A 16824-nucleotide genomic window follows, 5' to 3' on the forward strand; every position below is an offset into this window, starting at 1 on the left:
CCCAGAAGAGGTATCAGCAATCTGAGACTACTTAAATTTTAGTTATCACATATCTACTGCAATTCTATTCAAGAGCAGATCTTATTCTGCATTAATATGCAGAATTCTAACCGTGTTTGCTTTCATTGTCATGTTTTTTTTCTATACTTGTGAGACCTTGCCTAATCATTTGCATTATAATTCAAGACACTGTGTTTGCATCAGTGTGCCAGAGGAAACTCATAAATTAAATAAGCCATCAACAAATATTGAGTATGTTTCAAGACTTTCTTATTAAGTACGGGAGCCTTCATCAAGTGCTAAACAACAGCTTATTGCATTTCTTAGATAAATGACGCAAAATTAAATCTGAAGCACTACCAATAAAAATTTAATATAAGGAAAAGAATTAACCAAAGACAAAGCATGTGTTTTATTGTTCTCTCTTTAAATAAAAATTTTATAGTGTTGACAAAACAGAGTCCCGTATTGCCAAGTTAATGTTCATTAATATACAACTTATAACATTCAATTACTCTTAACAAATATTAAGACTGTATATGTACAGCAATGGATCACTTGATTTAATAGGTTACAATTAACAATAACTGGAAAAAATACTGGATATCATTTCAGGCCACATAATAATTTTGTATTTATTTCCGTCCTCATAAGAAAGACTTGTTAAGAAAATTCAAATTCACTTAGATTTTTGTTAAGTTACACAAAACTACTCAGAAATCATCACAAAGTTAAACAAAATGGTCTTCTGAGGACTTCAGAAAGTGGCAATGAGTCATAAAGCTAGTTCATTATCTCCAACCAACAAAACCCTACAATTTAGTTAAATGAAGTGGAATTACATTCAGGCAGTCAGTACCACTCAAATGCATAGTTACAAATTTTAGCAATTGACAATCACTAAAGCTTATAAGCTTAAACATGGAAGGTCATAAATTATAGAATCAAGACATTTCTCTTATATGATTCAGGATGTGTGTGAAAATTTCATATGTTATTTATCAGGAAAGTAATTTTTCATACTGACAGGTAACTTATGAGTACCACAGCATACTTTACTGTGGATCAAAGCATTTTGCAAAATACAGTCTTCTTTCTGGGTAAACTATCAACTGACACAGCCAAATATTCTGTTTATTTTATACATATATAATATATCAATTTAAGCTGTAAAGACCCAGATGCAGAGACTTTTGCAGGGGTGTTAAACAACCAAGTGAAATCATCTGACACATCCTATGAAACACGTCAGTCACAAGAATTTACAAGGAAAATGCTGATAATTCCATCCACATTTCATTCTATCTTGAAAATAACAATTCAACAATCATCTTAGAATCAAACAAATATATTTCAATGAAGCAGTACTGCTATACTTTAATTAGTAAAAATTATGTACAATACTTATAGAAGAACAGAAACAATATGTAACAACTTTTACCAAAATATTTTTTTTTCTACAGTCTTACTCCACCTACGGTGCATTTCAAAATAATACAAATATTATAAAAAAGGGAATATATTTTCAGGAGAGAGATTTTGTGCAATAATGTTTGTTTATGGGCAAGAATGGCTTGCGTTTTCGTTTTTGAGGCTGCATGCCACAGCTGTACTACGATATGGCTTATTTCCAAATAATAGTTTTCTTACCATTTACCAACTTTCCCAGAAATAAATGATACATTCTTCAAAACATGGGTTGTGCATAATGACTTTCTGATAATGAAAAGGTTTATTTTTGTCCCCAAAAATAAATTTTTAGAAAATTATGAATTTAATCATCATTTAATTTTGCTCTATTATCAACAAATGCTGACAACACGAATCATGGGTCAGAAAATTTTCTAAAACAGATTTGACGATGTAACTCTGGTGTCTGTTTATTCACATACGTGGGTATTTGTTTCCCACAAAAAACATATGCTACCAGCAAAGTATTAAAAAGTATCTCTCAATTTTTCAGGTGTCAAATCTAATTTTCAGCTCTCAACATTTCTTGCTATTATCAATCACTAGTAAAAATCTCAATTTGTGGTCAAGTGTTGAACTTCTGTGCATAGATGTTAACTGTGTATTTTTGTTATAGTATGGCTTTCTTGAAAGAATGTTGATGGCATGATGAGAATATCATGGGTTCCCATAACAAAGAATTTAAGTCTGGATGCATTGAAAGAAAGTTAATTAAAAAGATATTCTTATCAACAATAAACAGACACATAATATGGAGCAGTTCTGTTAATTTATCTGTCCAAATTCCACAGTATTAGTTATTAAAACACAGAAGGTGGTATAATTATGTGTCAGCATCTTACAGGGTTAACCATACTCTTACATGCTTTATAGTATTAAAATGTGTGGGAGGCAAAGCAGCAAGGGAGACACAGGGAAACAAAAAAATTAAAGATCTTGTACGAGTCACAAAATGAGAAATAAGAATGATATTATAATCAGTTATTTGTGACACTGTTGTCAATATATTTGTCAGAGTGTTTAAAAATATAATTTTCTTACTCTTGCTAACAAGAACACAGCTTCACATATAAAAGACATGAGAAAGACTTCTCATTCTGAACTGCCAAACCACATAACATCTCACCACCAGCCATCAGGGAGGCATCAAAGTTGTTCGCATCACACTGTTAAAATGCATCACTTCACAAATTCAGCATTGAGCTGACAAATCTACACATTTCCAGCAACTGTTAGTTGCTTATATCTACCCCTTCACATTCTTTTCATCCAAGAGTTAAGAATAGTAACATTTACAGTTTCTACAGCTGATCATCCTCTTTATATAAGCACACACTTCCTTTTCGGTTTAACTTGCAGCACTGGGCATAATACGGCTCGGATTGCCTCATCAAAAACTGTTTTGAGTCCCTTCTGAGTGAGAGCACTGCACTCAAGGTACTTCACTGCACCAATCTCCTTTGCCATAGCCAGTCCCTTTTAAGAAGAGCAGAAAATGTTATGTTAAGATTAAGTAGTGAAGATACTTTAGATGCAGTAATATCAACATTGAATTCATTTCTTCAAGTTTTTGATAAATAATATTTTAACTCTTTTGTCAAATAAAATGACCAATGACACACAAGTTCATTTATTACACATCAATAATAAATAAAATTATAAATTAATAATAAATAAGTTTAGTCACCAGACTGTTAACTCAAGATATATGAAAAGTATCATCATCGTGGAATGGTGGTGATCTGTTTGTTTATGTTCAATCTTCAGAAAACCAGTTAATATCAGAAAGTGCAATGTGAGAGAATGCAATTACAAAATTTAAAAAAAATGTTAAAATAATCTTACGTTCTAATAATCCTGCAAAGCAATTATTTCCAAGATTACCAATGCCAGCTGACGTTTTTCTTTTATGGGCATTAAGCTCTTGTCCAAGGCATATTTCTCTGCCTCACATTTTGTCTTCCAACAAGCGAAGTGCCATCAAAGGCTATAAAGACTCAGACTCATATCAGTTTTGAAGTTAGACAAGATCAGCAAGCCAAACTGCTTACAGATGTCCATAAAAAAGTCTGTTCCAAGACATATTATGGTCAGTTTTGGTGTTTTATCACTCTTTATTATGATTTCTGTTACTAAGCTAATGTCACAGTTGGAAAGTGTTTTCATAAGGCATATGGCATATCTCGAACACTGTCTCGCATCAACTTACTTTCAGAAGGACAACAGATTTTTTGAACAAACTGGAGAAGCTATTCATAACAACTGTAGTGAATTTTTATAGGGAAAAAATCTCTCAAAATTTCTCAATTTTCTTAATGATAAGAGTGCTAAGATGAAGTTCACTATCACAAAGGAGAAAGGAGATCAACTTTCTCTTTTGCATATTAAGGTACATAGAAAACCTAAAAGACCTTCAGGGCATGAAGTCTATAAAAATCCACTCATGTGGAAAGATACCTTCACAGAAATTCCAATCACCATCCCAAGCAGAAAAGAGGGAAGAGTGATCAATATATTTATGTACCATGCTACAAGAATCTGGGAACCACAGAACTTGGACAATGAGCTCCATCATTTGAGAAATACTGTCAAGAAACAGTTACTCTGACGAAGTGAAATAAGGCATTACACCCTGAAAGATCTGAAGCTTCTAGTGAGAAAGAACCAGCCTAAGGTAAAGTTTCCTCCCATTCATAAAAACAGCCAGAGACAGCATCACCAGAGTACTAAGATGCGACTGACACAGTGTTTAAATTAAAAGAAAGTTGTGTGAATATCTGAACACTTAAGGACATTTGCCCGCAACTTGTCACAGCAGGAGTACATGAAATCCCTTGCATATACTATCAAATGTTCACAAGAATGACAAAAAGGCCCATTAACATCCAATTTAAGGAACACAAGAGCAATTGTCATCTGAGAAACGTGGATAAATTAGTGATAGCAGATCATGAATTGGGACCCGGGAACTGCCAAATTAGTTTCTCTGATACAAAGTTTTTATCAAGACTGAGTCACTATTATGTTAGGAGGTACAGACAGACCATAGAAACTCAAAAGCTCAGCAACAATTTCAATAGAAGAGGAGGAGGAGGAGGAGGAGGAGGAGGAGGAGGAGGAGTGAAATTACCCAAGTTGTGAGCATTAGTTCTAAACAAAGCGAACCGCACCAACTCTTCCCCAGCTTAATAACAAGCGCAACTACATGATCTTAAGTAGCAGTCTGAGGATATAGCGAACCAACTGTTGCAGGCGAACCAAATGTTGCATGGATATGTATAGGCAGTTCAGCTTGCTGAGCTTGTTAAAGTTTGAAACTGCTCTCCGAGTCTTTATAGCCTCCGATTAAGCCTGCAGCACTGAAATACAAAATGTTAGGGACAGAAACATGCCTTGGACCAAAGCCAAATGAGTACAAGACAAAGGTCACCAGGTATGCAAAACACAGCTTTGATCATAAATGATCCCTATAATTTTTAGGTGGCTGGTACTTCCAGCCACCACAACAGTCACATTAATTCAATGAACAGTTCTCACCTGTGGGTATGTAATTGGTGCTAACTTCTTGTCTTTTAGTTTTTCAATTGTGTCTTTGTCTTCCCTAAGATCCAGTTTTGTTCCCACAAGAATAATGGGGGTGGTTGGACAGTGATGTCTTACTTCTGGATACCACTGCAAAGAGATGTTCCTGTGATTAGTAAGCTCAAAATAAATGAAAATAATTTATCAATCAATCTACTCTTTAGATAAATGTAATACTGGTGTTGTATATATTTGAATACCAGAGTTTGAACCATATGAAATAAAAAGGAAACATTTGTTGGCAAAACCTATTACTATTTACACCTTTGTTTGCTTTTTTGACTTTGTTAGATTCAAAAATCCTAATTCCTGCTGGACTGAAGAAAAGTGTTATTATCAAACATATCCCATTACTAGCCTCTAAAACTTCAGTGAAGTCTTGTGGAGCTTATAAAGCAAGTGACAGAATTATCTGCACATGTAAGCCAATTTTCGTAGCAACATGTTCATATTATAAATAAAGGATGCCGAATAAAAATTCATTTAACCTTCACTAAAATTCAGCAGATGGAAATGTTATTCTGTAGATATTATGTTTCCAATCACCACCACCAAACTGAATCCAACCTGTGCTCATAGTTTAAGTGTTTAATCAACCATCTAATGTGTACTGTCTTTCAAACTACAACAATCAAATGACAGAATTTTAATAAGACTGTGGATGAATCTGTATCATTTTATTTAAAATTCACACTGTATCACAAGTTTGCACGCAAGTGAACATTTTACCCATAGCATGCATTTATAAAATCCTGTGAAAAAAGCCCCAAAAATACTGGATTACTACAAGAATGGTGCTACTGTCTTTATGTGGAGCATTTTTCTCAATGTTAACAATGGGTGTATTTCAACAACTGCAGAAGGTACTTGCAGCATCAACAGCTGTTAATGTGGAAACAAGTTTAATAATCCTCATTAAATGGGATACTTTACCTTCGCTCTAACGTTCTCGAAAGATGCTGGATTGACTAGTGAAAAGCAGATTAGGAAGACATCCTGAAAAAATTGAAATTATGAATCAGTACATGATAAATAACTAAGAGTATAAAAAATACTAAACTTTTAATTCATCTAGTCTCTGGCCCTAATCTGTAACACATTTGTAATTGTTTTAAATACAGTCTCATCTCATGTGATTACTGCTTACTCTCCAGTTACATTTTCGTGAGCAGCAATTTTCCTTTGTGAGAGACCACTTGTACAAGATCACGTCCCAATTTAAAGTTCTAGATTCACGTATTTTACTATTAGTGTCATTTTAGCATAATCTCTCATTGATTGTATCAATATCAATTTGTGTTGGGATATTGTGAATTTTCGAACATTCGTGAGTATTGAAATAAGGACTAACTGTTATCGTCAATAACAGGTTTAAACTTAAGTGTGCTTTTTTAAGATATCTGAGAACAGTGGGCCTATCCACATTCAAAACAATCATTCTCTAATTTCATTGTACAAAGACATAAGAAATAGGTTTTTTTTGTGAGAATTTTCGGACACTTACAAAACTGTACTTTTGTAAGTTATCAGTACAAATGTTTTGGGTACTTCGTTTATTTCATAGCAAATCAGCATTAGTGATTAGTTCTGCCAAAGAATATATCACCCTTGAACTTCATTGTATATGAACACAAATAAATGTGTGTTTTGCAAATTTTTGAAAGCTACCATTGCCCTTTGCATAATCTATGAGCAATCTGTAGCAAATCAGCATTTGTGATTTAGTTACTATAGCTGATTTTCACTAACATATTGTGCTACATCTAGTTTTGCCTTTAAGAAAAGTAGCCCAATATATTATCTGCATTTATCACAAATTAAATCTGTTTTTGAGTTCGCTAACAACTATAATTAACCTCAAAACATTTTAGAACACTAGTAGTTATTGCCAAAGGTTTGTGTGTTGCTTTAATAGAAATCTCACTTTGTGTTTGTGTCACTTCTTATAGGGAATATTAATTGTCAGCAGTTCAAACATATGCCTGGGGGCCTCACTCAACTTGCGGATGAGGCTATTCCAGTAGCCATTGAAGGAACACGGTGCAACCAACTGCAGATTGTGGCACACGTTGGAACAAATAATGCCTGTCGTCTGAGTTCCAAGGTCATTCTTCAGTCATTCCAGTGACTAGCAAACAAGATTTAGAGGACCAGCCTTGCCCATGGAGTTTCAACGAAGCTCACAATTTGCAGCATTGTCCCCAGAACTGATCGTAGCCCTTCTGAGTCGAATGGACAGACAGAACCAGAGCCTTCAAGGTTCTGTGACAAGGAAGGCTGTAACTCCCAGGACTTTTGCCATAGGGTTGAGAAATTAGTGTCACCCTAAATGGGTCTGGTTGTGACTACGCTCAACTGCTTTGTTTCTTCATTTGTTGCCTCGGTGTCAACATACTGCATTGTGATACTGGATAAAAACTGGAGTGTGGAAGAACAACAACGGACTACTTTAAATAACGTAGCCAATAGGTGCACAATTGCATTTCACAGTAGTTTATGTTCACTGTTTACAACCCCCCGATAATACACAATTATATATGCCCAGTGAACTATTGTTTAACTTTCGATAAGCCTCATTAATAAGTTGCAGGCGAACATCCACATACAGCTACAATAGTTTACTGATGAACATATAAAAGCAGTAAAAAACATTATCACATAGTCCACAGTTCTTTCAGAATAATCAGGTACATATGGAGCAGACACTGTCATTGGTTTAACATATGTCCTATTGGTGTAATATTTATTTCACTATTAAGTTGATGCATTGTTGTCATTCTAACCAACACAGGTTCCTCGTCTGAAACTCAGCCGTGGACTGACTGCCTCGGGACCAAAAATTGGGCCCTTATATATCCTCACAATGGTAGGTACTGAAACTACACTACACATTGTTTGAAGTTAAACTTACAGATATTATAATTAAAACTTAAATAATTAAATTAACTGCATACATAAAAAACATCTTTCCTTTCAACAGTTTCTTCTACCACAAGGTTTAGGCCGAATTATTTGTTTAAATGATTAAATTAACATATATAGATATGTAAACAATACTTTTGACAAAACTGTTAATTACTTTGTAATTAATGAAGGGCTGGTTTCTAACATGTTTTCGAATAGAGCCAAATATATTCTTTAAGAATGCTATTGTTTTGTCTCCCAAATGTTTATAATTAGTACAGAATTTACATTTGTTTATACAACAACAACAGAATTTAAGTTACGAAACAATTACCGATTTCACCCTATAACATACGGTGCTAACTAGGAATAGTCTAAATAAATTAGAAAATCAATTACTTGCATAAAACTAAGCACAAAATTAGATCTGGTGTCACATTCTTTAAGACTCAGAGCCAACCTTTTTTTTTATGAAAATGCAGATTATACTCACATATGTTAATGGTAATTAGTTAAAACTGAAAAAACGGATTTAAGGAGGCAGATGGCAAAACAAGAGGGGGGAAGTAAAAATATCCCAGCTTGCTTCATCACAAGGTGTGCGCTACACATCAAAGGCTGCTACTCAGGTAGCTGATTCTGTGTGGGGTGCACACAAGATTTTTTTTATATTAAGCAACTCTACATCCAATCCAGATAATGGCAGCTGTAGGAAACCCAGAAGTGTCAGTGTAAGACCGAAACAAATGTATCCCGCAGTTGAGGATATTAAAGTTCTCATGGTAAACAGCCGAAGCAGTTGCAACAAAATGCCACAGTTTGAAGCTCTCATCAAAAGCAGTGAAGCTCACATAATACTAGTTACAGAAAGCCATTTGAAACCTAAAACTGATAGCACTGAGATTTTTGGGGAAAATTTAAGAGTATATAAAAAGGATAGGTAAATGGAGGTGGTGTATTTGTCGCAGCAGACAAGAAACTCAAATCGCATGAGGTAGAAACTGAAGCTATACGTGAGAATGTCTGGGTGGGTAGGCATAAATTGATAATGGATCCTTCTTGCGTCCATCAGATTCATCTCCTGATGCAACCAAAAGCTTCAGAGAAAACTTCAGTTCACCTGTATCCAACTTCCCCACTCATTTTGTAAACCCTTTGGCAACTTTAATCACCCAAAAATTAATTGGGAAAATTACAGTTTTGTTTATGTCGGGTGTGACAAGACATCCTGTGAAACTTTACTAAATGCCTTCTCTGAAATCTACCTAGAACAGATAGTTAGGAACCCCTCATGATGGAAATATATTAGATCTAATGGAAACAAATAAATCTGACCTCTTTGAGGATGTCCTCACAAACTGGTACCAGTGACCATGATGTCACTATGGCAACAATGATTACCCAAGTACAAAGGACAACTAAAACAAAGATATTATGTACAGTAAACTAGATTAAAAAACTAGTAGTGTCATATCTCAATGAGGAACTGAAACTTTCAGCACAAGTCAGGAGCATGTAGAGTAAATCTGGCTCAAAGTTTAAAGAATAATCAACCATGGATTGGATAGGTATGTACCCAGTACAACAGTTCATAATGGGAGGAAACTTCCGTGGTATATAGTCACTGTAAAGAAACTTCTAAAGAAAGACAGGTTACTGCATAATAGGTGTAAAACAAAGTTTAGGACTATAGACAGATACTGAAGGAAATGCTTTTGACTGTCATGAGAGACATGCTTGATGCCATCAATGGCTGCCACAGCAGAATATTGTTAAATGATGTTTCACAAAATTCAAAGAAATTCTGGTTGTATGTAATGTTGTTAATAGCACCAAAGTTAGTGTCCAGTCCCTAGCGAATGAGACAGGAACTGAAATTGAGATTAGCAAAACAAAAGCTGAAATGCTGAACTCCATTTTCAAACATTCCTTTATAAAGAAAAACCCAGAAGAATTGCCCTAATTTAATCCTCAACCAACAGAAAAATGAATGAAATAAGTATTAGTGTCAGTGGTGTTGACAAACAGCTGAAATCATTAAAACTGAACACAGCTCCAGGGCCCAATGGAATCCCTGTCAGATTCTATACTGAATTTGCAACTGTGTTAGCCCCTCCTCTAACTATTATCTACTGTAGATCCCTCTAACAAAAAAATCATGTCGAGTTCTCAGAAAGAGGTGGAGGTGACACCTGTCCACAAGAAGGGTAGTAGAAGTGATTCACAAAACTACCATCCAATATCCTCGACACTGATTTGTTGCTGAACCTTATAACATATTCTGAGCTCAAACATAATGAGATATCTTGAACAGAATGACCACTTCAAAGCCAAGCAGCGTGGATTTTGAAAACATCACTAATGTGAAACCCAATTCACACTTCTCACACATGGCATACTGAGCACTTTGGGTCTAGGCAATCAGGTAGAAGATGTATTTTTTGATTTCCAAAAAGCATTTGGCTCAGTACTGCATCTATGCTTATTGTCAAAATATCATATTGGATATCAATGAAATTTGTGATTGGAATTGAGGACTTTCTGGTAGGGAAGGCACATCATCATATCCTGGATGGAGACTCGTCGTCAGATCAAGAAGTAACTTCTAGTGTGCCCCAGGGAAGTGTGTTGGGACCATTTGCTGTTCATGTTGTATATTAATGACCTTGCAGACAATATTAATAGTAAAATCAGGCTTTTGCAGATGATGCAGTTATCTTTCATGAAGTACTATCTGAAAGGAGCTGCACAAATATTCAATCAGATCCTTTAAAGTGGTGAAGAGATTGGCAACTTGCTTTAAATGTTTGCACTTCACAAAAAAGCCATGACTGTAATATCAATCCTGTTGAAATCGGTCAACTCATACAAAATCCTGGATGTAACACTTTGTAGGGATATGAAACGGAATGATCACATAGGTTCAGTAATGGGTAAAGCAGGTGGTAGACTTAGGTTTATTGGTAGAATACTGGGAAAGTGTAATCAATCTACAAAGGAGACTGCTTACAAATCGCTTGTGCAGCTGGATCTAGAATATTGCTCCAGTGTATGGGACCTGTACAAGATAGGACTAACAGGGGATATTGAACATACACAGAGAAAAGTAGTATGAAAGTTCACAAGTTTGTTTCATCTGTGGGAGTCACAGAGATACTGAAGGAACTGAACTGGAAGACTAAGATAAACATAAATATTTCCAAGCAAGTCTATTAACAAAGTTTCGAGAAACAACTATAAATGATTACTGTAGGAATATGCTACAACCCCCTATGTATCACTCACATAGGGATCATGGAGATAGGATTAGAATAATTACTGTACATACAGAGGCATTCAAACAATAATTCTTCCCACACTCCATAAGTGAATGGAACAGGAAGAAAACTCTAATAACAGGTACAATGTTATGTACCCACTGCCATGCACCTCATGGTGGTTTACGGAGTGTTTTTGTAAATGCAGGTTGTGCAGCTGTTACTACAGAGAACGGCAGAAGGAGTAATATGGTTAGGGGAGGCTACTGCACCTGTAACACACTAAATCTCTGTAGCAACAGCCTTGTTGCTTTCTAATACTACTTCACTAAATATCCTGCTGACTCAAAACTCATAATCTCCTCTTCTGCTAACCAGTCGAATGAAATCCTACCATAGCAACTACTGTATATGTGATACGGTTATGTAGTATTATGAGAAGCTACATAAAATTGCTTTTATTAAACATACCACTCTAATTACTATTTCACCAGCACTGTAATCCATATAAAAATCATCTGACAATCTTCTGCAGGTTAATAAGCTATTGAAACTTCCTGGCAGATTAGAACTGTGCGCTGGACCGAGACTCGAACTCGGGACCTAGCCTTTTGCAGGCAAGCGCTCTCCTACCAAGGAAGGAGACGAGATACTGGTGGAATTAGAGCTGTGAGGAAGGGTCATGAGTCGTGCTTGGGTAGCTCAGTTGGTAGAGCACTTGCCTGCAAAACACAAAGGTCCCGAGTTTGAGTCTCGGTCCGGAACACAGTTTTAATCTGACAGAAAGTTTCGTATCAGCACATACTCTGCTGCAGAGTGAAAATTTCATTCTGTAATATGCTATAGTTTATATGTAGCTGAGTACTATAGATTAGTTACTAATTTGCAGTTCTAACGTAACAGTATATCTTCATGGACAGTTTTCCGTAAGGAAAAATTAGCCAACTCCTTTAGTGCTGCCCCTAATTACTTTCTGACTTGAGCTAATATTTTCATCTTTACTCAATTATGGTAATCAACATTACACTGTTTTCCCTTACTGTAGCCTGTATGTTCCTACAATTTATCCCCTTCGCTTTTCCTTTCAGCGCCAAATTAAGAATTTCTGAACTCGCTGCAAATATCCCAGTAACCCTTTCCCTTTCCTAGTGATTACAAGAGACTTCTCCACATATATATTTTTAATCTATCTTCATTATGTGCCTCATCCAGTCATGTAGCTTTAAATGATTTTCAATAACACGATCTTTCAAATACTTCCACATTCTCCTCTTGAGCATTTCCTGTGTTCTATTTCTCACTTACGCACTCCAGATGAACACTTTCAAGAACTAATACTTCAATTCCACACCCATATTTGACAGCAGTAGAGCTCTATCTTAAAGGCTTTTTTCATCTGTACCAATGTTCGCCCTATTCTGGAGTACTGCTGTGTGGTGTGGGATCCGCATCAGGTGGAACTGACAGGTGCCATTGAAAAAGTTCAAAGAAGGGCAGCCCATTTTGTATTATCGCAAAATAGGGGAGATAGTGTCACAGACATGGTATGTGAAAGAGTGGCAACCATTAAAACAAAGGCGTATTTCGTTGTGACGGGATCTTCTCATGAAATTTCAATCTCCAGTTTTCTCCTCCAATTGCGAAAACATTCTGTTGGCACCCACCTACATAGGGAGAAATGATCATCACGATAAAATAAGAGAAATCAGGGCTCACTCAGAAAAATTTAAGTACTCATTTTTCCCTCGTGTCATTTGAGAGTGGAACGGTAGAGAGACAGCTTGAAGGTGGTTCATTGAACCCTCTGCCAGGCACTTTATCGTGAATAGCAGAGTAATAACCTGGATGTAGACTTATTTTTGGTATCTTCCCTACTTTGGCTGCCATGTGTAATCTTTCAAGGGGCATTCAATTAGTAATGCAACACATTTTCTTTCTTGGCCAATTTCATTTGAAAAATGCAGGATTTGTTGTGGAACATTATTGAATATTTCCATTTCAAGCCCCTATAGTTTCTTGAAGTTCTGATAGGTGGTGGCATTATATGTAGCCTTCACAATGACATCTGTAACAGAGATTCTTTCCAAGAGGAGAGCTGTCATTGAGTTTATTTTGGTGGAAAACTAGAGCATTGTAGTTATTCAGAGGCACTTGCAGAATGTCTACAGAGATCTGGCTGTGAACAAAAGCACAATGGCTTGTTGGGTGACGTATCCGTCATCACTGCAACAAGGTCATGCAAACCTGTCCAATCTCCTATGTGCCAGCCAGCTGCACACATCTGTGACTCCTACAGTTTTGGATGTGGGGGCACACTCATTCGAGGTGATCAATAGATCACAATCAAATACCTCAATGCTCAGCCATATGTCTCTGTTGATAGGACTGACACACTCTTCCACCAGATGGGGCAGTTAAAGGTATGTGTCTGCTGGGCTCCTCACCTCCAAACAGAAGACCATAAAGAGCAATGAAGGACCATATGTGTGGAATTGTTTGTGCATTACAAGGCTGATCGTGATCAGTTTTTGTTGAACATCATCACAGACAATGATATATTGGGTTACACTTTGAAGTGGAAATAAAATGGCACTCCATAGAGTGGCGCCATACCATTTCTGCCCTGGAGAAAAAGTTCAAAGTGCATCCCCAGCTGGAAAAGTCTTGGTGATTCTTCTGGGACTCTGAAGGGGTGGTTCTTTTTGATGTCCTCCATTGTGGTGTAATAATCAACTCTGTAGAGCTTTGTTATAGCCTCACGAAACTGAAGAAACAACTTCAGCATTTTTGTCACTACAAAAATGCAAACTAACTTCTCCTTATCAATGACAATGCAAGACTTCACACCAAACGAGAAGAGCTCACAATGCTTCATTGGACTATTCTTCCACTCTACAACCTGGATCTCACACCCTCAATCTTCTATCTGTTTGGCCCAATGAAGGGTGCACTCTGCAGGAAGCAGTACATGGGTGATGGGGGCGGTTATTGGTGCAGCAAGACAATGGCTCTGACACTGACCAATAGAATGGTACCCTGATGGTTTGAAGGCTCTCCCAGAAAGGTGGTGTAAGGCTATTGCACTGAACAGAGATTAAGTTAAAAATAGGGTTTTGTAGATGAAAGAATGGGGGATAATATGGTGTATTAGAATCCTGACTGAAAGCAACTTGCGTTCATAAAAAAGTGTTGCATTCTTCATTAACCATACCTCATACTTCCTGTATAAGAAACTACTTTTAGTTTTTCTACTTCTATGCTGCTGCGAACTTTTATATTAAGCATATTGCTACTCAACATCATATTCTATTATTTTTATATAGTTTCAGTTTATATCTCACGTTCACCTAAGTCTTTCTTACTTTCAACTCTGAGGGCAATGCCATCTACAAATCTTAGTATTGCTGTCACCACAATTTTATTTCTCCTCTAAAGATTTCCTTAACAGCCTTCATTGCTTCTTCAACATGCAATATATTCAGTGGTGACAAATCACATCCCTGCACCACACCTCTGCTTACACTAACTTATTTCTTGCTTGATCTTCCCTTTTAATACACCCACTCAATTTTTGTAGGGATTTATTTTCCAATCTATTTTCTTTTCCTTAAAACAAACTGATTTACCTCCAGTAACACTTAAATTTTTCTTTCAATTCCTTTATATGTTTGTAAATCATAAACACAATGCCATCTTTACTGACAGCTGTGCGTTTATCTACTTGCGCCTCCTTAAGTAATGTGATGCTAATACTTTTCTGTAAATCTAATAAGTCACTTGGTTGGCAGATGCCTAACAGCAGCAGCTTAATAAAATTTCTAATTTTAGTAACCATAAATGCATATCACTGGCTACTGCCCCTTATGGAAACCATAACAGAACATTTGAGTGACCTGAAAATATAATTCTAGTGTCTTCCAAAAAGAATATCCTTACTTTCAGGATTGGAATTTAAAAGAGACTACTTTCATCATGAGCAACCTTTCATGAAAAATTGTTGGTTTACTTTGGAGTGTCTTTTGTTCACTGTTTACAACTATAGCACAAACCCAGCCACAATAATCCTATATTTTTCTGACAAAATCTATTGCAGTGCATAAAAAAATAGCTCTGAAGTACGTCTTGGATGGCCTGTCTATTGTCATGTATATTCAGATCTCATTTCTTAAGTGTTAACCTTCCCTGTATTCTCAATAACAACACAAATCTGTTGGTGATCATCCACACCTTTTCAATCTTTCTTGATAAAAATTCCAATGTAACACTCAATTATATTATCTTACATTAACTGCTACACTATTTGTGTTTTATTTCTCCATAAAACCTCAAACTCATCACACATTTCATAAAATCAAAGGATCAACTGAACCTACTGATACCGGATGTTTGCTTCGTCTTGTAACTTGATGTGGCACGTGACATAGTTATGCTAACAGAAAGAGAAGTTAACACTGACAATATTTATTTTGCATCTATATTAGTTTTTTTTAAGCTGTGGGAACATACTAATCTATAGTGTAGCCCAAGGTGTACATTAGTTCAAAAGGTGACAGCCAGTGAGTTGAAGTGGTATCAAGTGTTTCAGTTAGTCCATCAATACAATCTGAAGTATTTCAGATGGCACCATGGAGTTTTTTCAGAAGCCTTCCAGAAGTGAAGGACCATAACATTTATTGACCATCTCAATAAATCTTTTGAGCTTGAAGAAAACTAGAGTGCCTATTTTTGCTGTTATTGAAATCTATGCTAAGTTTGGCATAGGTGGTTATTTGCCTTGATGAAAATCATGAAACAAAGTGTGTCTAAAATGTTTGAAAACTTTCACTGAATTTATAGCTGGAGTCACGAACGATGGCAGTCGAGTTTAGGCTTGTTCTGCACGCCTATGTCACAGACACTCCGACAGCCAATGAGCGTTCAATAGTGTTCTGAGCACTCTGCTCTGAGTGCGGTAGCTAATGCAACCATTAAATGTGAACATAGCTGTTTAGTGAATTTCTATTTCATTTGTTGAGAGTTGTCGTTGCTGGTGGTGGAGGCAAATGATAAATTCTACATGAGCAAGTGAAAGAAAATTTGCAGGATGTACGCTTCCTTCAAGCGGAAAGCAGGTGCGTGCCGCTACTGTCACTTGGAATGTCAACAATGCCTTTACCGCCCTTGTATTTACATGCACAAACTGCCATCATTTGTGGATCAGACTACAGTGTTTAAGCCCAGTGTTCACAAATATTAGACATTTTTATTCTAAATCTTTAAACTTAACACTGCACAAGGATTACAATCTGTGCCCCCCCCCCCCCCTTAAAAACAATCCACCTACACACTTTAAAAGCATGTAAAATGAACAATGGTTCAACTGACATTTCTAGTTTTGAACGTCATACATATATTTGCAAGTCAAAGCAACTGAATTTGATACAAGATTAATACATCAAAGTTCAGTGCTTGTGAACTGTTTTGTGGCAAAATTTATCATCTCCTCCTAAAAAGGCTGATGTAATACCATTTCAATAAATTTGGGTATCCTGGCTACTATTTCTTCTGGACTATTAATATTTCACAGAGAGATGTTTATAATAAACTGGTAGCATGACTACAGGGAAGAAAT

General features: G+C 36.2%; 1 protein-coding gene across 1 annotated transcript in view; it reads right to left on the minus strand.

Annotated features, from left to right (window-relative positions):
* Positions 1-397: 397 nt before the first annotated feature.
* Positions 398-16824, minus strand: part of LOC126457981 (ras-related protein Rac1) — a 98418-nt gene continuing 81991 nt past the window's right edge. Inside the window, exons 4-6 of the mRNA XM_050094742.1 lie at positions 5986-6048; positions 5008-5142; positions 398-2946 (exon numbers count right to left, since the gene is read on the minus strand). Coding sequence (XP_049950699.1) covers positions 2791-2946; positions 5008-5142; positions 5986-6048 — 354 coding nt within the window. The 3' untranslated portion in view covers positions 398-2790. The remainder of the gene's footprint in view (positions 2947-5007; positions 5143-5985; positions 6049-16824) is intronic.

The sequence above is a fragment of the Schistocerca serialis genome, chromosome 2 (assembly GCF_023864345.2).
Source record: "Schistocerca serialis cubense isolate TAMUIC-IGC-003099 chromosome 2, iqSchSeri2.2, whole genome shotgun sequence".
Lineage (NCBI taxonomy): Eukaryota > Metazoa > Arthropoda > Insecta > Orthoptera > Acrididae > Schistocerca > Schistocerca serialis.